Source organism: Leucoraja erinacea, chromosome 1, assembly GCF_028641065.1.
Source record: "Leucoraja erinacea ecotype New England chromosome 1, Leri_hhj_1, whole genome shotgun sequence".
Lineage (NCBI taxonomy): Eukaryota > Metazoa > Chordata > Chondrichthyes > Rajiformes > Rajidae > Leucoraja > Leucoraja erinaceus.
The window spans coordinates 97,734,958-97,757,737 of record NC_073377.1 but is presented as its reverse complement, the minus strand read 5'-3'; the positions used below and the strand labels follow the sequence as shown (position 1 = coordinate 97,757,737).

Sequence of the window (22,780 nt, the reverse complement as noted above, 5' to 3'; positions counted from 1 at the left end):
GTTCAATTCAAATATTTTAAATTTGGGCCATAATTCCAACCCTGCTATAAGTTCCTAAGTGGTAGGAGTTGAATTTAGATTTAGGCCATTTGGCTCATCTAGACTACTCTGCCATTCAACCATGGCTGATCTATCTTTCCCTCTCAACCCCATTTTCCTGCCTTCACCCCATAACCCCTGACACCTATACTAGTCAAGAATCTACCAATCTCTGCATTAAAAATATCCATCATCTTGGCCTCCACGGCCTTCTGTGGTAATGAAGTCCACAGATTCTCCACCCTCTGACTAAAGAAATTCCTCGTCATCTCCTTCCTAAAGGTGTGTCCTTTTATTCTTGGGCTATGGCCTCTGGTCTTAGACTCTCCCACTAGAGGAAACATCCTTTCCAAGTCCACTCTATCCAGGTCTTTCACAACTAAAATCCAACGTGTGTAAAGGTACAAATCAATAGTTTTATGACGTCCTTGCCCAACTAAATTAGATGGATAAGCAGTATGGAGATTAATGTAAAGTCATCATTTTACAATTACTGAGTATCCTGCAGAGTGGCTTTGAGGAGCATTTTACTCCAGGCATAGCCTGGGTGAGAATAACAAGATAGACAGCGTAGTATATAATATTGACTCTGATATTGCTTGACATTGTAGGCCAGGATGTTTAAGAACTCAACAACGGACCTGAATGAATACACCACGGTTGTTACTGACATTATAAGGAAATGTGCAGAGGAGTGTGTTCCCATCAATGCCATTTGTGTGCTCCCTAATCAAAGGCCTGGATGAACAAGGAAGCCCGCAATTCACTGAGGACCAAATCTTGGACATTCATGTCTGGCGATACAGGATCATATATGAAGTCCAGGTATGACCTCAATAACATCATCAAGAAAAAGAAGAGATACCTTCAGTCTAATCTGGATCATGAGGCAGATGTTTGCCAGCGCTTGCATGCCATTACGTCCTTTAAGGCAAAGCCATGTAGTTGCTCAAATGACAGTGATGCTTCACTCACTCCCAGATGAGCTCAATGCTTTCTATGCTCACTTCAAAATGATGAACATCGATGTACCTTCTCAGGCTTCCCCGATGATACTATAATCTAAGTTACTGAGGTCTATGTCAGAAAATCATTTATGGGGATGGAAAATGTCTGGGCCTGATGGTGTACCTGGCCGTGTTTTTAAAATCTGCACAGACCAGCTGGCTTGAGTTTTTGCGGATATCTTCAGCCATTACCTACTAATGTCCGAGGTCCTTACCTGCTTTAAAAGGACATCCATAATACCCAAGAAGAGTAAGGTGACATGCCTCGATGACCACCGACCGGTGATGCTGACGTCCATGGTGATGAAGTGCTTTGAGAGGTAGGTTATGACACATATCAATTCTTCCCGTAGAAAGGACATGAACCCGCTATAATTTACCTACTTCCACAACTGATCAACAGGGGATGCGATCTCACTGGCTCTCCATTCTGCACTGGAGCACTTGGACAATAAGAATAGGTATGCCAGGCAGTTGCTTACAGTATTGACTACAGCTCCATGTTCAACACCATCCACTCCTCTAAAATTATGACCAACTCAGGCAACTGGGACTCTGCTCATCCCCAAGCAATTAGATCCTTGACTTTCTTGCCAGCCGGCCACAATCAGTACAAATTGGCAACAAGACTTCTTGATATCCATCAACACAGGAGCCCATTAAAGCTGTGTGCTCTATCCCCTGCTCCACTCTCTCTGCATTATTGGCTGTGTACACGTATGCCAATGCCATGTTTAATATTCTACAACAATACCACCATTGCTCGCCGAGTAAAAGGTAATAATGAATCAGAATACCGGAGGGAGATTGATAATCTGATTGAATGGTGTCAGAACAACAATCTAGCTCGTAATATTAGCAAGATCAAGGAACTTTTTGTTGATTTCAGGAAGGGAACGCCAAAGACCCATGATCCTAACTTCATCACAGGACAGTGGTGGAGAGAGTCAACAGTTTAGTTCCTGGTCATGCATATCACTGAAGATCAGTTCTCGGTTCTGCACATTGATACAATCGCAAAGAACGCTCATCAATGCATCTTCTTCCTCAGTAGATTGAGGAGATTCTGATTGTTGCAGAATACTCTATCAAACTTCTACAGGTGTATGTTAGAGAGCATGCTGGACTGGTTGCTGAAGGGACTCAACCCGAAACGTCACCCATTCCTCTCTCCAGAGATGCTGCCTGTCCCGCTGAGTTACTCCAGCATTTTGTGTCTATCTTTGGTTGCTCCATGGCCTGGTTCAGTGACTTAAACACCCAGGAACAAAGAAAGCTGCAGAAAGTGGTGGACATTGCCCAGTCCATCATGGGTGCTGACCTACGCACCACTGAAGAGATCTGCAGGTGTTGCTGCCTCAAAAAAGGCAGCTTATTAGATCATATTATCAAAAACCCACACCATCCTGGCTATGCACTAACCTCGATACTTTCTATCAAGAAGGTACAGGAGCATGAGAACTGTGACCTCCAGATTCAAGATATGCTTCTTCCCAGCAACCGTCAGGCTCTTGAACACTGTACAACACTGACCACAACCCTACCTCTACAACCATGATCTACTATGGACTTTGTTTTGGTTGCACTACATTGATATTATTATTATTATTAGTATTATTGATTATTAATATTTGTATTACAGGTTATTGTATATTTATTTGAGGTTAATGCAATAATGGGCCTGCAAAGCTGCAGTAAGCAAGAATTGTATTGTTCCGCAGCTGGTACACTTGACAACTGAACACCCTTGTCTCTTGTGGGTATTTTCTCCAAACTATATTTGCTGTTATCCCTGTGAACAATCTCATTCACCAACTGTGACCCAAGCTGAAGACCAATCTGCAGAGTACCATACTAACTTAAAATAAAGTCACGTAGAGCTGAGGTTGTCTCATGACTTGCAGTAGCAATCTCTGCCCAGAACTGGAATTTACGTGGAAACAAAAACCTTGTTATTAAGATGTGCAAAGACATGGCAGACTGACCAGCCTCCATGCTGTTTAATCACGGTAAGCAAAATCTTCATTGCAAGTAATCATTGAACCGATATATAAATAGTTAGAGAATGTGAAATTTAGCTCAAAATGATCTCTTTGGACCTTCAGGAAGTCATACCTTGACTTCCATATGGATATGATACAGGATCGCCAGTCTTAAATGCCACAGTGGCACAGTGGTAGAGCTGCTGTCTTACAGTGGCAGAGACCTGGGTTTGTTCCTGACTATAGGAGCTGTCTGTGCTGAGTTTATGCGTTCTTCCTGTGACCGCGTGGGTTTCCTTTGGATACTCTGGTTTCATCCCACATTTCAAAGACGTACAGGTTTGTAGGTTAATTGGCTTCTATAAAGTGCCCCTAGTATGTAGGATGCAAAAGTGGAATAACATAGAACCAGTGTATGTGTGATCGGTGGTCAGTGTGGGTGGACCGAAGGGGCTGTTTCCATGCTTTATCTCTAAACTAAACTAAACTCAGGTCAAGTCCTCAGCAGATTGCAAGTCTCCTGGTTCATCCAAGTCTTCTGGTTGGAGAAGATAGAGTCATAGAGTCATATAGCATGGAAACTTTGTTCCAACTTGCCCACACTACCAAACATGTCCCATCTACTAGTCCCACGTGTCTGCATTTGGCCCATATCCCACTAAACCTGTCCTACCCATGTACAGTACCTATCTAAATATTTCTGAAATGGTGCAATAGTACCTGCCTCAACTACTTTCTCCGGCAGCTCGTTCCATACACCTACCACCCTTTCTGTAAAGAAGTTACCCTTCAGGTTACTATTAAGTCTTTCTGCTATCACCTTAAACCTATGTCCTCTGCTTCTCAATTCTCCTACTCTGGGCAAGAGCCGGATCTATTTCTCTCATGTGTAAGAAGGACTTAATAGTTACCCTTCAGGTTACTATTAAGTCTTTCCCTCGCTATCACCTTAAACCTATGTCCTCTGCTTCTCAATTCTCCTACTCTGGGCAAGAGACTGTGCAATTAGCGGATCTATTTCTCTCATGTGTAAGAAGGAACTGCAGATACTGGTTTACCTCTCATGATTTTATACACCTCATCCTCCTGCGCTCCAAGGAATAAAGTCTTAGCCTGCTCAACCTCTTCTCTGCATCCTTTCCAGCTTGACAACATCCTTCCTATAATATGGTGCCCAAAACTGAACACAATACTCTAAATGTGGCCTCACCAATGTCTTATACAACTGCAACATGTCCTTCCAACTTCTATACTCAATACCCTGACTGATGAACGTCAATGCTTGGAATCTGTTTGTAGGTTCATGCATCCATACGTTTCTTCATGAAGTTGGTGACAATTGCTGCATATTCATTCAGTGTTACAAGATCTCTTCAAATGCACTGAAACTGCTAATAATTATATATCCGTAAAGCAGAATTTCCCATTTTAAAGGCATATTTTATTGTTTTTTAAATCACATACATATATTTTCTACATACATAGTAGCTTTAAAATCTTGAGTGCTTTATTTCCTGTCCAGCCTTGATTTTAAAAGTCAGGTCGCATCCTGGAGCTGGACCTTGAGGACCGTCTTCCTAAGCACTGATGTTGAGTTCAGACACTTATCTCATCCTTACATCCTAACAAAGTTGATCACAAACAGTACAAAATAACAAGCAACCACCGGAGTTTGTTTAAAACCAAACCTGACACAAGTCATCACATCAGATTCCAGTTGTGACTGCAGCTGACCTCATCATAATAGTGCGGTCTCAGAGAGAAATCTTATTGCACTGCTGTTATGTGAAAATATCTGGACATTATGAACATATTCTGAGTTAGAACGACAAATGGTATTGAGAAGTCTCATTAAAATATTTTTTAACATTATTTTTAATACAAAATCCTCTTCCCCAAACAAAACGTGTTTTTTTTTGTAAACCCCTTTCCGGATTCGGAAAGATATGCAAACCGTCCCAATAGAGCTGTCACATCCAGTTATTACTTTTCTCCTTTGTAGTCTTCCACAAACAAGAAATTGTGAAAGTCTCCTCACCATCAACAAGGATATGGCAGTCATTAAATAATCATCCTTTATCTAATTAACTGGACAACCAACTGCTTTGCTTTCACAGTCAGTTTGTTAGATATTCATACCAAGCTTAGAAAGGCAATATCTGGTGTTGGAAGGTTCTTTATTCAAATTTGTCATTTTTGATAGTTTGCACCTATCACCATCATTGCTGGTTAAAGATAATAGACATCTCATTTCAACTATTCAGGGTATGGTTTGTTCTGGGACAAAATAGCATTGCCATTCCCTCTCCACACCCTAAATTACCCCACTCCCTTCATTTATGATGGGACTCACTAACACTCCACATTGACTGGAAAGCAGGGTGTTACTGCTATTCGAGTGATTCAGCAACTTATACAAGCCCCTCATTTTCCAAAAAAGTGAAAATACAATGCCATGAGGGGAAGAGACATACATTCTGCTGAAGATGATCATTGTAAAAAATGATTGGTGAATGATTGACAGCTCCAGGAAACTTTACAGTAGCCCCTCTCTTTGTTAATAGACTTAAACAATGCTTCACGTACCTTCAGAAAAAGAAGCATTCTATGTACTCTTAGATTTCATGCCAACAGCTATATAGGAGGCATCTTTGTTATATGACTGCATGACAGAAGCCTCAGGGAGGACACATGCAAGGATGCTGCATTTTTATTAATTCTGAACTTTTAACTTTGTAACCGTAGAAGTTTGAACATAACTTTCCATAAACGGAGTATTCCACCCAGACAGTCTAGGAGAAACTTCCTGAAGTGAACCGTCTGCAAACATCTCTGCAGGAAATCAGAAAGGAATTTTCCATTTATATCCTGTCATACCACTGATTTTAGAAGATAAGCCATTAGCAAGAATACAAAGACTGAGTGTGTACCTCAGCATAGTGGTTAGCAATGGTCTGCTACAAAATTCAGCAATAAACTTCATTAGAGTAAACTATACATTATCCTATGCTTTGCAAGCAAATGCTGTGAATGGAATCTGATTAATTAAGACCCCTTTGTACTGAAATAGCTTGACATAAAATAGAATACAATTGAGATTCAACAACCTTCTTTGTAAACTACAAATATCACTGTCCATGCCCTCTATATTAATTAGAAACTTTTCATATTCAGCCCAGCAGCCATATTTAGAAAGGTAAACCCCAGGAAAACTCAAATTTACAGTATATCATTATTAGATGCATTAAACAACTTGAACACAGCCCCTATCTTACCCAATGGAATAATCAGCTTTGCTCCACAATAGAAACAGGCCATTGTTTCAATGGGATGCTTGGCTTTTGGTTCCTCCTCAATCCAATGATCGCTGTTCTTATTACAATGCAACAAGGACTATTTATTTTCACTTGATATGAAGGCTGATTATATGTGACATTGTGCACTCAATCTGTCCTAGTGAGATTGTACAGATAAAGGAATGTTGTGGAAGTTTTGACTATCTTACAGCAGATCATTTGTCTGGCATGCTCCATCACTGTCATGTCGGTGTTGGCAAATCATTAAGCTACCACATAAAAGTGTTATTGGTGTAGTTAAGATGTTAATTAAATTAAATTCCTAAACTACCACTTAAAACAAAGGACATTGTGCTATTTTTTTCTCTCTGCTGTATGTCATGGTTTGCTATGCACAAATTGGTTGCTTATATTTATTCAAAGGTCCAAAGCAAAATCCCAAATGATTCCTAGATCAGGTGCCAGAAATATGGATTGGTAATAATTCAGCCTGGATTCCACGTTGTTCTTAAAACTAGGCAAAGGCATTCATTCTTCTGCAATCTTGAACCAGGCATGAGAGTCAGGATGCCTATCTTAGACTAGCAGTTCCACTTTAGAAAGGTAATCTGGAAGAGCACTGCTAATATATTCCATTAAATGCCAGAAATACACCCCACTGATATTAATAACTGCCATCTAAAAACTGGGGGTTAGGTTGAATTTTTATAGCAAAAGCAATAAATCAACACGCTCATAACCTATAGAAGATTAATCTCAAAATTAATCTCAAAATTAATTATTAAAGATAGAGTATTACAGTTGTAATAACCTGTAAATACTCTATCTACTCCACCTAAAAAAAGCTGTACACATTATACTAATGTGCCTTCTTTTGATAAGACAACACATTGGAATATTTCATGAAATGATGCTTCAAGCAGCAGAGCTGTGGAGCTGAATCAATCAGAGGCAATTATCTCGTAATATTGCTAATTCACTGTACTGCTTACAAACATGGGAATTATATTATTAATGCAAAAAAATATATATTGCATTTGAATTTAAAACTGCAGGGATAAATATTGTTGGCATTATGATGGAATGTGGTGATCAAGTACCATTGGGTTAGGTGAGATGGACTCAATCAACATCATATTTCTGAACCGTGCCGTGTCTAGAAAGCTGGCAACCCTGTATATGTGAAATGGAATTTCCCAGCTTTGTGAAGAGATGGTGTTCTTTAAAATCTACAAATAAATAAATATTAATAAAATAAATAAATAAAATGCTGAGCTCTAAAATCTAGCTGCTAACCAGTACACGGGTCAGATCAGGCTTACTGAAAGTGGAATTGTTTAGGTGTTTATAAATACAAATAAATTAATAAATCCATGGAAAATGTCCCCAGGTACTTATCAAAAGTGTAGCGAGACAAAAATGGAGAACAAAAATGGTTAAAGAGTTAGGATTTAAAAGGCATCTTATAGAAACAGAGGCTTATGGGGGGAATTTCTGCCACTTAAGGTCTAGACACCAAAAGGTACAGCCAATGGTGGAAGCCCAAGATGCTCAAGTGTCCAGAATTTGTGATTACGGAGTTCTGGGAGTATTTTAGTTCTGCAGGAGGTTATATAACACAGTATTTATTGAATAGCAATACTGCTACAGAGAAATACAGGACTCTATATGAGATTCATCCCTGGAGCAGATGTAGAATGGGTGATGGCTCCAACATTGCCAATATACGCACCTGGTGTCACAGGTTCACCTCAGAGATTTGAGCAATGCAGCTTTGTGAGATGAGGTGGACAAAATTGATGTGCTTCAGGCCTTTTAGTTCTACAAACATAATTCTAAAATATACCCTGCTGGCAACTTGTAAGGTTAACTGTTCTATGCTTTTTTTTATTGGCAACAGCATCCATCTTTCCAATTCCCCAATGCCTACAGCACCCTTCCCCTTCATATAATGTGGGCTTTGTGAATTATTGCATTAAATGTCTGTCTTTTGAATACGAGCTGTTGATGTGCATGATATTGCTTCTGCAGTCAAATACTACCAGGGCTTGAATGCAACCCCCTTCTGACTACTGGGTTGATAGAGGGGTCCCGTTGTTCACCAAAGCTCTAGCTTCAACATGGAAACTTTGCATCCTTCAAAGTGCCAATTCATATCATCCCATCACTGCAGAGATAATGAATGAAGTTGGAAAACAATGTTATGCTCACTTAAAGCAGAGGAGTACTTCAGAGGTGTCTGAAGATGGGCCCCATCCTAACATGTCAACTGTCCATTTTCTCCAGAGATGCTGACCTGCTGAATTACTCCAGCACCTTGTGTCTATCTTGAGCACTACAGACTGTCTGCTGTGGCCAAAATCCATGTGGAGGATTGGAAAGGACTTGTTGACAGTAGTTCTCGCACCAGAATTTATTGACCCATTTGAACTTGTATTTCTTAACAGAATCACATTAAATCATTGACACATTATAGAGTAATTGGGAAGGGGCAGGTGGGGAGATGGGTAGAAGTGCGGGGAAAATTGGGTTCCCCAGTAGAATTAAATAATTGTAAAATGTACATACTGCAAGAGAAGAAAAACATACTTCTTGATTATATGTTATTAATTGGCTTCTAAGATATCTACCTCAGGAGTGCAAACCTGTCAATCCCAAAGATTTTGTTATCGGGGAGATGGGTACTTTGAGAAGACCGTTACTTAAATTGGGAAATGCAGGGTATAATGTCATTTAAATTAAAATTGTGATTAGATTTAGGTCATATTTTCTTGTGTACATTACTTGTGTAGCCTCCCCCCACCAAGTTTGGATAAAAACTTCAAATCAGCATTGAAGGTCAGAAACTCGATCTGACCTAACTCTTGGTAAGGCTCTATGCCGACAATGCAGCCTCAAGAAATTAGACACTGTCCTCAAAATGGCAACACAAAGAGTATGCTCTCTATTTTTAGACTTCAAATGTTAAACTAACCTGAAATTATGTTCATTGAACAGGTATTTGCCCGGGTACATTAATTTCAAAAATATTCCCTGTTGGTTTCACAGCTTGTATCCATATATTTTTTGTCTTTAGGCAAACCAGACTTTGCTGTTTACTTCTGCAATAAATTCCACGAACTTTAGATACCCAATATGGCAATCAGCACTTTATCTTGAAGCTATTTATTTGCCATTATGCAAGCAACTCAATCTGTCCAGAGCTGTGCAATTTCCTATTGTGCCGTTTCAATCATGATTTAACCTGAATTTGTACATTTCTATCTAAAATGACCTCACTGGGATTGTAAATCACAATGCTATTTTTTGGTACAGTTTGTATCACTGAAGCCCTGAATGTTTGTCTCCAATATTTTGCCTGCCAGTTAAAGCTTTAGATTTAATTTCAAGTAGTCATTTGATTCTGGTTAATGCAAGTTATAGGAATTCAAAATAACTCCATGTTTACTTGTGAACAGAGAAGACTAATTATGAGACCATGCAGATTCAGCATTTAAGGGGATTAAGACTACAGCAACATTATTTCAGGTCCAGACTGTATACATTATGTATCACATTGGAGCCTACAATACATCTAGGTATAACTATTTCCTTCCATTTACTGTAATATATTTGGAAGTTTGATCATGCACAACAACAGGCAAATGCAACTAAAGACTGTGCAGCCATCTACGGCAAGGTGTGCAATCGTTTTATATGTGCATGTTTTTCATTTCAGTGGTCAAGAGTTACTGCCTTCTCAAACCAGAAATATGCATGTAACTATAGGCAGAAATTGTGTAAATCGCTCAAACAGAGCACAATTCTCACTGAGTTTGCTAATCCCACTCCAATGCAATCATTTTCAATGATATGCCATTTTATCTGATCAGTAACATCATGTGTTGTATGTGTTCCCTTGTTGCAATCTATTAAAGGGCATTCCATTTAGTTTTGAATAAATGGCAGTGGTATGACAGATTGTGGCTACCACCATTTGAATGACACTTTAAAGACATTATACTGATCGATGAAAAATGGTACAATGATAACAATTATTTTTAAATTACATGTATTTGGCAAACATGGACTGCAGCCAAGTTGGAGCTGGCAAAGTATAGTCCCTTTAACCATTCAAAGATGGCAGTAATATATCAAAACAAAAATAAACACTGCAGTTTATTATCTGTGCATGGCCTTATTCCACATGCATCAATCAACTTTTAATTAGAGATAAATCCGTTTTTTTTTTTCTAGCATTCAATGCTCAGATGATTAATAGAATTGCATTTCCTGCCATCTTGTCAGAACTATCCTGTCACGTGAGATCTGAGGTCCCAAGTTTGATCTTTTGGTATGCGTGCGGACAGTTATAAGCAATATATTCTACAAGGTGTTTATAGTAAGCATATACAAAATGATTGGGAGTAGGGACACATATTGCAACTTTAAAGAGACAAAGTGCATTTAGTTTTAACTATAATGTTGTATCGTTTCTGCTCCCCTGTGTGTTCAAAGCCAGTTCCACGGGTAGCTAATTTATGACCACATATTTACATACTGTGAAATGATGCCGCTTGATACTCTTAATGAACGTCAGCTTCATTGGAATGAGACATAAACAAAGCATTTTGACATAATAGTTTAGCATCAGTACTTCCATGTTCATTTTTAAATAGTTCATTTCCAGAGAGGCGCACCGAGTATTTAGTACTTGCATCATTTTCTAAAGAAGAAGTGGCTCCGCAGGCAGACGGTTAGTCACCTGCAACAGAGGGGTCCTGCTGAAGTTTCCAGGCTGCTGTCAGTGTCCGATGGGAGGGTCTGATCCGTTGACATGGACGAGATGTCGTTTACTGATGAGGATGGAGGAAGGCTGTCACTGCTATTCACTGCTGCACCTGTGCTAAGAAAATTAACAGTAGAGCCATAAAATCCGGGAACACAGTTCCACGAGGAATAATTTCTTGACATGATCATGAAAGAACGCATTCACACGACACAGCCAAATTTATAAAATTAATCTAATATTTATGCTCTCTGACAGTAGCATGGATTTGTGATGTTGACCTTTACACACTCAATGCTAATCAACCGTTGGCTGGTTCAAATTTACATTGACCCTGTATCATTGTATCAAAATCCAAGCATGTGGCACAGTTGTAGAGTTACTGCCTTACAGTGCCAGAGACCCGGGTTCCATCCTGACTACGGGTGCTGTCTGTACGGAGTTTGTACATTCTCCCTCTGACCATGTGGGTTTTCCCCGGTTGCTCAGATTTCCTCGCACCTTCCAAAGACGTGCAAGTTTGTAGGTTAATTGGCTTCAGTAAATTGTTCGTTGTACTAAGTATGCAGGATAGTGCTAGTGTATGTTGGTCGGCAGGGGCTTGATGGGCTGAAGGGCCTGTTACCACACAGTATCTCTATACTCTGGTCTAGTCAAGCAAAAAAACTACTTTTAAAAAAAAAACCATGGAGACACGAGAAGCTGCAGGTGCCGGAATCATGAGCAAAAAAAAAGTACTGGAGGAAGTCAGTAAGTCAGATAGCTTCTGTGGAGGGAATGGAAGGCAACATTTCAGGTTGGGACACTTCTTCAGATTGATGGGGTGGGGGGAAAGAGTGCGGGGAAAGAGACCAAGGGGTGGGGCAAATCTTGGCAAGTGAAGTGAGGAAAGATGATGGACAGATGGATTGAGAGGTGGAGTATCAAAGGTGAGAGATGAAAAGAGGCAAAACATTGTCAGATAAAGGAAAGAAGAGGTGGATTGAAATGTAAAGCTAGAGGGACATTGGTGGAGGGAAAAAAAAGAGGGGATAAAGGGGATATCTGGGACTTAGGGCCATGAAGAGATACAACGTGGTAACTGGCCTTTCGCCCCACCAAGTCCATGCCACCCATTGATCACCCACTACACTAGTTCTATCCTGGACACTAGGGGCAATTTACAGAAGCCAATTAACCTACAAACCTGCATTTCTTTGGAGTGTGGGCGAAAACAGGAGCACCCGGAGAGAACCCACGCAATCACAGGAAGAACTTACAAGCTGCATACAGACAGTACCAATAGTCAGGATCGAACCCATCTCTGGTGCAGTAAGGCAGCAACTCTACCTGCCCCAGAGTGTATGAAGAAGAAGGAAGAGCAGGGTGGGATAGTTGGAGATGCACCAAAAGATAGATGCTCATTTACACACTGTCTGCACCACTGTCTTTGGTTTGATGTGCATTGTGTTAATGCGTTGTTGGTTCAACACCAGAGGTCCGTCTGGTGGGAGTGGACACACTGCAGCATTTAAGAACATAAAAAATAGTAGCCGAGGTCAGCCATTCACCCTTTCACGCCTGTTCCACTATTCAATAAATGTTTTAACTTCAGTGTATTATCCTGCAGTAACTCCATACTACTTGTTTCCTTAATATGCAAAATATTTCATTTTCTACCTTGAATATGTAGGAAGGAACTGCAGATGCTGGTTTTAGCCATACCAGCCAGTGAAACAACATCTCTCTCAGCAACCATTCTGGAAAGCCTAAGACTTACCAAATTTCATGGCACATTCCAGGACTATCCCACTGTTTGAAAAAAAAGCTGTTGATATATTTTCACTTCAGCTTGAATGGCAATTGGGGATAACGTAGACATAGACATAGACATACACATAGAAAATAGGTGCAGGAGGAGGCTATTTGGCCCTTCGAGCCAGCACCGCCATTCATTGTGATCATGGCTGATCGTCCCCAATCAATAACACGTGCCTGCCTTCTCCCCATATCCCTTGACTCCACTAGCCCCTAGAGCTCTATCTAACTCTTTCTTAAATCCATCCAGTGACTTGGCCTCCACTGCCCTCTGTGGCAGGGAATTCCACAAATTCACAAGTTTTTTCTCATCTCAGTCTTAAATGGCTTCCCCTTTATTCTAAGACTGTGGCCCCTGGTTCTGGACTCGATAGACTTAGAATGGACTCGATAGACATACAGTAGTTGAGGAACGAAAGGGGAATGGGATTGAGATACAGTCTCTTTAGCAAACACCATGTTGTCATGTTCAGGAAGCTGGGGAGAACATGATTGAAAGCATAAAGAAGGGACAAAAGAGGAAAGGAAGAGATGCCAACCAACTGTGCTGTGACTGGTCTCCCACAGCATCAGATTCAGATTCAGATTCAATTTTAATTGTCATTGTCAGTGTACAGTGTACAGTACAGAGACAACGAAATGCATTTAGCATCTCACTTGAAGAGCGACATAGCATCATCTCACTACTGCTGCAGAGGACTGTCTGTCAAGTCGCCGGCAGTTGCCTGAAAAACCAGTGACTGGAACGGCGACTGTCAGAATGGATCACACACACACACATCACTTCCTTCACCAGCCCGTTATGCAGGCGGGGGACAGGGCAAGCGGGGGGAGCGCTGTCTGAGTGAAATTCACACGTAGCAAAGCCAATGTGATACAGGCACACACCGCGATGAACAGGAAGGTTGGCGCTGTAATTAAGACGGTGAAAGCACAGTGTACGGGAAGGGTCACATAAGTCCTTTAAAAGGGGGGGGGGGGGGGAGGGGGAAGAGTGGAGACAACTTTTAAGAAGCCAGAGATACATAGTTGTGAAGCTCGGCGGACATTAACATTACCGGTCGGTTATCCTTGGTTCTGAAAACTACGGTTTATGTTTTTTCCCCCAATGAGCCAATGAAATTCACCGGTCAGCACCTTCAACAACCTTCGACCTCCTGGCAATCCACTGCCACTGCATCCACAACACGAGAATTCTCGCTACTCTCCATGTTGAAAAATATGCGGCGACGATAATGAGGCCGCAACTATTTCCCAGAATGCAGGAACTCCTCATGACCATGAAGGCGACTCCCCGGCAACCACCCGCGAACATGTGGTGACTGCATAGTCTCTTGCAGTTGCCTGAAAAGTCACCTAAATGGGACAGGCCCATAAGAAGAACGTAGAGGTCAGCCATTTACCCTTTCGGGCCTCCTCGACTAATCAAGAAACCTTTTGACAATGTGAAGGGCAACCATTCTCTGGGAAGAGTGTTTGAAAAGCACGGGATCTCTCCCTGAGCTGGTCACATACCTGCTGTGAGCTGGCATGTGCAAGACGGCCGGGAATAGGAAGCTTTGAGTGTGACTCAGTTTACTGTTGATAATGACAGGAAGAAACGAGAAGTGATTCTGAGGTCAGTGGCAATTTTCAGGGGAATTAATAAAAGAGAAGACAAAATAAAAACCTATCTGATAATCATGAGAAATTAAAGGACGATTCTCGCAGAAAAGAACAAGAGATGTAACATGCAGTCTTACCTTGGCATTCTTGATGGGATCATTACAATTCTCTCTGCGCTGCTGTCAAGCATTGGAGATAAAACTGAGCACAATAACATTTAGCATTTTGTCAGGTTTGATGGCTGGCACCCCATCCAAGATGGAGGGGGCCTCCTTCTCTACAACTGTACCCAGAAACATGGGTCAGTTTAATAATGTTTCTCTGCTTTGTCCACAAAACAAACACCATTTCTGAAGGTCCAGAACAGCCTGTGGTTGCACCAGATTTCCTGTCTTCTGGTCTGTTCTTGGCCTTTGGGATCTGCATTGAAGCTGGTAAAACCTGCAACTGGTTTCACACCAGGAGACCAAAAGGGGCCCATTCATCCTGTAATTGGCATATTCTTTCACTGTGATTACACCAGGGCAATGGAGCTGAGTTTCTTGGTGTTTTAATCATTGTCATTTTCCATCACCTTTGTAAAGCAATATCCAGTTCTTTGGAGAAGAGAGGAGCAGGTACATCCCAGATGGAAGTATTCTCATGACCAGATTCTTTGCTACAATATACAAAAGGTACCTGCCTCGAGCAGAGAATGGCTATCTCCTGCCATTCACACAGGAGACAGTTCAAAATATTATTACCGACTCGATGAACGGCTAACCAATTAAAATTATTATTTTCTGCTTTGACAAGAATTCCTACAATTTTCAACAACCTATCATGTTTCAATATATCACATTAATATTTGTTTTGCTGTCAACTTTGGCTCAATGGGAGTGTTCTAGTGTCCGAGTCTGAACGCTTGAGGTACAAGACCGATTCAAGAGAGATGAGACTCCACACAAGGAGTGTTGTCTTTCTGTTTCACAACAATTACTACATTTGACATGCACTTCTTTAATGGAAAACAGCTTTGGACACTGTGAGATTGTGAAAGACAGTGCATATACATTCATCATTAAACTATTTGTTTTCTTTTGCTATGTGCTTGGTATAGTAACATGAAAGGGGCTGCAACATCATTATGTGGAAATTATCTTTTTTTTCCTGAACTGGAGATCTAAAATGTCATTTAAATTCATGTTCATAAGTTCTAGGAACAGAATGAGGCCATTGGGTTCATCAAGTTACTCCACCATTCAATCATGGCAGATCTATCTTTTTCTCTCAACCCCATTCTCTTGCCTTCACCCCACAACCCCTCACACCCTTATTAATCAAGAATCTGTCAATCTCCACCTTACAAATATCCACTGACTTGGCCTCCACTGCTATGTGGCAGTGAATTCCACAGATTCATCACCCTCTGACTAAAGAGGGGCTTGAGGATATTGTTGAAAATGTGCATGTTTAAAAAAAAATCTATATAAAGAAACAATAGACAATAGGTGCAGGAGTAGGTCATTCGGCCCTTCAAGCCAGCACCGCCATTCATTGTGATCATGGCTGATCATCCACACTCCTGCCTTCTCCGGATATCCCTGAATCTGCTATCTTTAAGAGCTCTATCTAACTCTCTCTTGAAAGCATCCAGAGAATTAACCTCCACTGCCTTTTGAGGCAGAGAATTCCACAGATTCACAATTCTCTGGGTAAAAAAGTGCTTCATTATCTCCGTTCTGAATGTCCTAACTCTTATTCTTAAACGGTGGTCCCTGAATCTGGACTCCCCCAACATCGGGGACATGTTTTCTGCCTCTAGTGTGTCAAATCCCCTAATAATCTTAAATGTTTCAATAAGATATCCTCTCATCCTTCTAAATTCCAATGTATACAAGCCTACTCGCTCCATTCTATCAACAAATGACAGTCTCGCTATCCTGGGAATTAATCTTGTGAACCTACGTTGCACAACCTCAATAGCAAGAATGTCCAATTTGGAGACCAAAACTGCACACAATACTCCAGGTGCGGTCTCACTAGGGCCCTGTACAACTGCAGAAGGACCTCTTTGCTCCTATACTAAACTCCTCTTGTTATGAAGGCCAACATGCCATTAGCTTTCTTCACTGCTTGCTGTACATGCATGCTTACTTTCAGTAACAAATCACTTGTTTATATGATGTGAAGCACCTTACAAGCTGTTCTTAACAGCTAGAGAGGTTCTGTACAAGTCAGGTATGTACTGCAAAAATTGTGAGGGGAAATTCATTGAACAGTCACTGAAGTCATCATGTTTATTATTCAGTGGTAAGTGCCCTTGGTGTAGACCAGCTGAGCCAGAATCCAATGAACACAATTCCAGAGCACACAAGGTTCAAGCAGGTAGTTCCCCATTGCCTTCCCATAATGTAATACTCTGGTCTTGGCAATAAACCCACATCCCAAGAATGAATAAAAATAATCTCTTCTGACCCTTCAGCTCAGACATCCTAAAGGGAGATGTCCTCAATTATGCACAGTTCTACCTTGTTCTAAATCATCCTACAGATGTCCATCAAATATTCTGTTATTTTTAAAGTAAGTCCTTTGTTTTGTGCCTGCAGCATCGATTCCCTGCAGTGCTTCATGTGACATTGTGAGTTCCACCTGTGATATCAGAGGTGTGCCTCAACTGGCAATGATTCTGCTCCCTGAATGTCGGGTGGGATTGTGAGCATGCCTTCCACACTGTGACAGTCAATGCCCTGTTTCCAGACATCAGTCACGATGCTTTAATTTTCCACCCATAATTGAGCCCCATGGACCTGTAAGATGATCCAAAATTGTTTATTTATATTTATTCATTATAAACTTTAGAGAGCTTGGAAAGGCATAAACAAAAACATAGTAATCCCAAACTTCCTCCTGGTACTATGTGCTAATCAGTTCAGAAAGAGGAGGTCATATAAATAAATAAATGTACTGCTGGTCAGAATGTTGCCGGAGGCAGGGTTTATGATTTCCGAGGTTTTGGGATCAAAAACAAATCAGACATGCTGCACCCTGGGACCAATAATCACACTGAGGTTGATGGGGAAATTAAAAACCTGAAAGGAGTCATTATGGAGAGAAAGAAAACTGGAAATGGAAGTTAGAAATGTAGTGAAGAAAAATATACAGGCATGGGGAAAAAGGCAAGCAGAAAATAGAAGGGGGTCTGTACATTTATGTAAATAAAGCTTGGTGCACGGACACTACCATCATCGAGAGTCACTGCTCAGCTAACCTAGATTTTCTCATGGTTAAATGCAGACCGTTCTATCTGGCTAGAGAGTTCACTTCCACTGTTGTGACTGCAGCCTATATTCCTCCAGATGCTAATGCTAAGCTTGCAATGAAAGATCTGCATACTGCCATTAGCAAACAACATACTCACAACCCCGAGGCAGCCTTCATTGTTGCAGGTGACTTCAATCACTCCAACTTGAAGACTGTACCCCCCAATGACATCAACATGTCTGCAGCCAAAGCCGCCCCCTATCTCGGACAGTCCATCAGACAGAGGATGTCTAAGGGTGCGGACTCCACACTTCAGCAGTGTTTTGTAAAAACACTGATTGGAATGTGTTTGCAGATCAGGCCACCCTTGACTCCCACACGGACATTGACTCTTATACCTCCTCCGTTTTGGACTTTATCAACTCCACCATTAATAGTGTCACCTCCCTCAAATGGATTACCACATTCCCGAATCAGAAACCATGGATGAACAACCCTGCTGAGGCAGCACCTTCATCAGGCGATGCCCGAGCCTACAGTTCATCCAGGGCTAAACTGAAGAGTGGCATCAGGAAGGCCAAGCACAGCTACAAGCTCAGGATTGAGGAGCACTTCAAGAACAACTCCGACCCCCGACGCATGTGGCAAGGCATACAGGACATCACGGACTATAGACCCACCAACACCACCCCCACATCCCATCATCATTTTATGTCCACTTTGACAGGGCAATCTCGAGAGCCATCAAGGCTGTGCTCCTGCGATCACCAACCCCTCACACTCAAAGAGTATGCTGCACTGAGCAGGAATAACACAAAATGCCCCCTGACGGCATCCCCGGGCACGTCTTCAGGGCCTGTGCCCTGATCAGTTCGCCTACTGCAAGAACAGGAGTACGGAGGATGCCATCTCCACAGCACTTCACTCCGCCCTCTCCCACCTCGACAACAGAGACACCTACGTGAGAATGCTGTTCATCGACTTTAGCTCAGCATTTAACACCATTATCCCCACAAAATCGATCACCAAACTCATCGACCTGGGCATCGACCCCTGCCTCTGCAACTGGATACTAGACTTTCTAACCCAGTCTGTTAGGTTAGACAAGCACACCTCTGGCACACTCAAAGGCTGCCCCCCACACTGGATCCCTATCAGTTCGCCTACCGCAAGCAGGAGTTACGGAGGATGCCATCTCAACGGCACTTCACTCCGCCCTCTGCACAACAACCCTCACCCCCTCACCCTGAACACCAGCGTTCCATAGGGCTGTGTGCTGAGCCCCCTCTACTCCCTCTTCACCTATGACTGCACACCACACCTGTACATGGTACTAACACCATCATCAAGTATGCAGATGATACAACGGTGATTGGCCTCATCAGCAACAACGATGAGCTGGCCTATAGGGAGGAGGTCCAGCTCCTAGCAGCATGGTGTGCTGGCAACAACCTGGCCCTTAACTCCAAGAAGACCAAGGAGCTCATTGTGCAGGAACAGCTTCTTCCCTGCGGTTGTTACTCTACTTAACTCTGCACCTTGGTGAATGCCAGTCACCCCCTCCCGGGCACTCCTTCCCCCAGTGACTGATCTCTCCCCCGGGAAATTGCACTACTGCTACTGTATATACATATATATATATTTTACTGTTCCATTATTATGTGTTCGCACTTCTGGGCGAGATGCTAACTGCATTTCATTGTCTCTGCACAATGACAATAAAGTTTGAATCTAAATCTGAAACATAGAAACGTAGAAATTAGGTGCAGGAGTAGACCATTCGGCCCTTCGAGCCTGCACCGCCATTCAATATGATCATGGCTGATCATCCAACTCAGTATCCCGTACCTGCCTTCTCTCCATACCCCCTGATCCCCTTACCCACAAGGGCCACATCTAACTCCCTCTTAAATCTAGCCAATGAACTGGCCTCAACTACCCTCTGTGGCAGAGAGTTCCAGAGATTCACCACTCTCTGTGTGAAAAAAGTTCTTCTCATCAATGAAGCAGAGCACAAAAATGTTTTTAAAAAAGGTCAATTTAAAGGCTTCATATGTGAATGCATACTGCATTCACAACCACGGAAAATTAAGGACACAAATGGTTGTTAATTGATAAGATTTAACTCCCATGACAGAAACAGAGGTGCAGGGTGATTGAAGCTGGGGATTTGATATTATAGGACAATTGACATTTAGGAAGAACAGGCAAAAGGAAAATGGTTGTTGGGTAGCAAAATTGGTAAAGATGATTCTCAACCATTATTAAAAAGGATTTTTGCTCAGCAGATTATGATAGAGAACTAATTTGAGTGGAGCAATATAGTAGCAGGAGATAGAACACATAGGTGGGCATTGGGCCTCCAGATGGTTAGGACACTGTATATATATAACAAACAAGGAAGTGCTTATATCGGCAGTAATATAATCACAAAAGATTGAACCTATATATAGTCTGGTCAAATTAAATTAGTACAAGTGAGATACGTGAAATGGTATTCTGGATCAGAACACTGAGGAACTGATTAAAAAGAATAGGCTATTTTAAATTCAGCGCTTGCTAACAAGATAGGGTCATTAAATAAGATGATTGTAAAATGGTCTTAAGAGAAGATTGGGCATAGATTGATATTGGTTTGAAAAGCATTAGTTCAATAAGAAACTGCAGTTTTCAACGCAAACAATGGAAACTCAGAAGGCGTGAAGGGCAAGTTGGAAGTGGTAGATTGGGAAACTAGATTAAGGATAATGGACAGGCAGTGACAGGCATTTAAAATAATACATGACTTTCAACAAATACATATTCTTTTAAAGCATAAAACACAACAGGGAAACTGGTCCAACATGGATTGCAGGAGAATTAGAGTATTGAATCTACGACAAATGCTCATAAAATTCCATGAAAAGCTGTAAGCTGGAGCATTGGGACTATTTAAGAATTCAGCAAAGGATGAGAATGGCATTGATAAAGAAAGGGACCATAAAACATTGGAGTAAACCAACAGGAAACAAAAATGGATGGTATGAATTTTTACTGGTATTTAAAAAGAGAAAATAAAAGAGGGCCAATGTAGGCCCCTAAAATTCAGAGACAATAAAATTTACAATGGGAGAAAGGAAGAGGTAGAGAAGTTAAACAAATATTTTGTGTCTGTCTTCATGGAATAATAAAAAAATAACACCTAGAAATATTGGAGCGAAGGGTCGAGTGTAAATGGGAAAGTAAAATAAATAGTGCTAAAAGCCTAAAAATTCTAAATTAGATAGTTTTGTTTATTGTACATGTACCAAGGTATAGTGAGAAGCTGTTTTGTTGTGGGCTATTCAGTTAGCGGAAAGACTATACATGATTACAATCAAGCTGCCCACCATGTACTGATACAGGATAAAAGGAAAGACGTTTAGTGCAAGATAAAGTCCAATTAAAGATAGTCCAAAGGTCTCCAATGAGGTAGATGGTAGCTCAGGACCACTCCCTAATTGGTGCTAGGCTGCTTCAGTTGTCTGATCATAACTGGGAAGAAACTGTCCCTGAATCTGAAGATATGCCAGTTCACACTTCTGTACCTCTTGCCTGATGGGAGAATGAAGAAAAGGGAATGACTGGGGTGTGACTGGTCCTTGGTTATGCTGGTGCCCATGCCGAGGCAGCGTGAAGTGTAGATGGAATCAATGGAAGGGAGGTTGGTTTGTGTGATGGTCTGGCCTGCTCAGGTTGTGGGGATGTACATCACAGAGTTTTGAAAGAGCTGGCTGTCGAGATGATTTATAATTTCTGGAATAGTTCCTGCTGATAGAAAGGTAGAAGATGTTACTCCACTATTTAAGAAATGAGAGAAATGAAGGAGGTACCAATCTATCAGCTTGTCAACAAAAGTTGGCGAATGCTGGAATCTCTGACAATGTTTATACTAATAGGACACTTAGAAAACATGGATTTTGAAAATGGAAGTCATGTTTAGCTAATCTATTGGAATTCAGAGTGGATGTTCCTAGAAGAGCTGTTGAGAAGGAAATTGTAGCTACGGTGCAATATGATTCTCAGAAGGCTTTTGATAACTGCCGAGGGATTAGAGCAAATGGAATTGGCAGTAATATAGTAGCTTGGATAAAAAGAGAAATTATGCTTGGCCGATCAGATGGATCATGCTGCTTCTGATGGGAGAGTAGATGATTTCTCATTCCTCAATGCTTTTTTTAAGCATGGGTGACCTGAAAGGGTCTCGAGCCAAAACAAAACCTATTCCTTCTCTCCAGAGATGCTGCCTGACCCGCTGAGTTACTGCAGCATTTTGTGTCTATCTTCAGTTTAAACCAGCATCTGTAGTTCCTTCCGACACATTTAACCTACAAACTTATACGTCTTTGGAATATGGGAGGAAATCAGAGTACCCAGAGAAAACCCACGCGGTCACAGGGAGATCATACAAACTTTATACAGAAAGCACCCAGAATCAGAATCGAACCCGAGTCTCTGGCATTGTAAGTCAGCAATTTTATTGCTGTGCCACCATGCTGTCCAGTATTATGGCTCTTCACAGTCTCATTTTCACCTTCTTCACCTGCATAAAGATCAGGAGGTGGTGAGAAGTGAGGAGGCAGCCATTTCACTGGTGCTCAGTTGACCAGGTTGATGCCTGAGTCTGAGGGAGGTGCATGCCCTGTGTCAGTACTTGGGAAGCAGTGGCATTTGAATATGGACCAGATAAGCAGCCAGTTGCAGAGGTCAGGAGCATGGGCAGGACTGTAGCTGAAGGTGGGGGTTGGGGAAAGTCTAACAGCTGTTTTACCAGAGAAGGGGATCGGGAAAATAGGATGGGTGTGCCTCCAGAGTCGGGGATCGGGAACGTAGCTGTGTGGCTGCAGCCTGGGAATCAGATATGTGAGGAGTTTAGGAAGCAAGGTGGCGGTCACGGTGGCCAGGGCGGTCAAGGTGGAAAAGCGGTAGAGTTGCTGCCTTACAGCAAATGCGGTGCCGGAGACCCCGGTTCGATCTTGACTACGGGTGCTGTCTGTATGGAGTTTTCATTTTCTCCCTGTGACC

The 22,780-nt window shown here is 41.7% G+C and overlaps 1 protein-coding gene across 5 annotated transcripts in view; it reads right to left on the bottom strand.

The window, feature by feature from the left end:
* Positions 1 to 4,447: 4,447 nt before the first annotated feature.
* Positions 4,448 to 22,780, bottom strand: part of mapk10 (mitogen-activated protein kinase 10) — a 237,464-nt gene continuing 219,131 nt past the window's right edge. For 4 of the 5 annotated variants that reach the window (XM_055640033.1, XM_055640036.1, XM_055640035.1 and 1 more), the window contains exons 13-14: positions 11,069 to 11,204; positions 4,448 to 5,860 (exon numbers count right to left, since the gene is read on the bottom strand). In XM_055640033.1, the coding sequence (XP_055496008.1) occupies positions 5,821 to 5,860; positions 11,069 to 11,204 (176 nt within the window). In that variant the 3' untranslated portion in view covers positions 4,448 to 5,820. Of the gene's footprint in view, positions 5,861 to 11,068; positions 11,210 to 22,780 lie in introns of all 5 variants that reach the window. The other variant, XR_008723964.1, reaches the window with a different exon arrangement.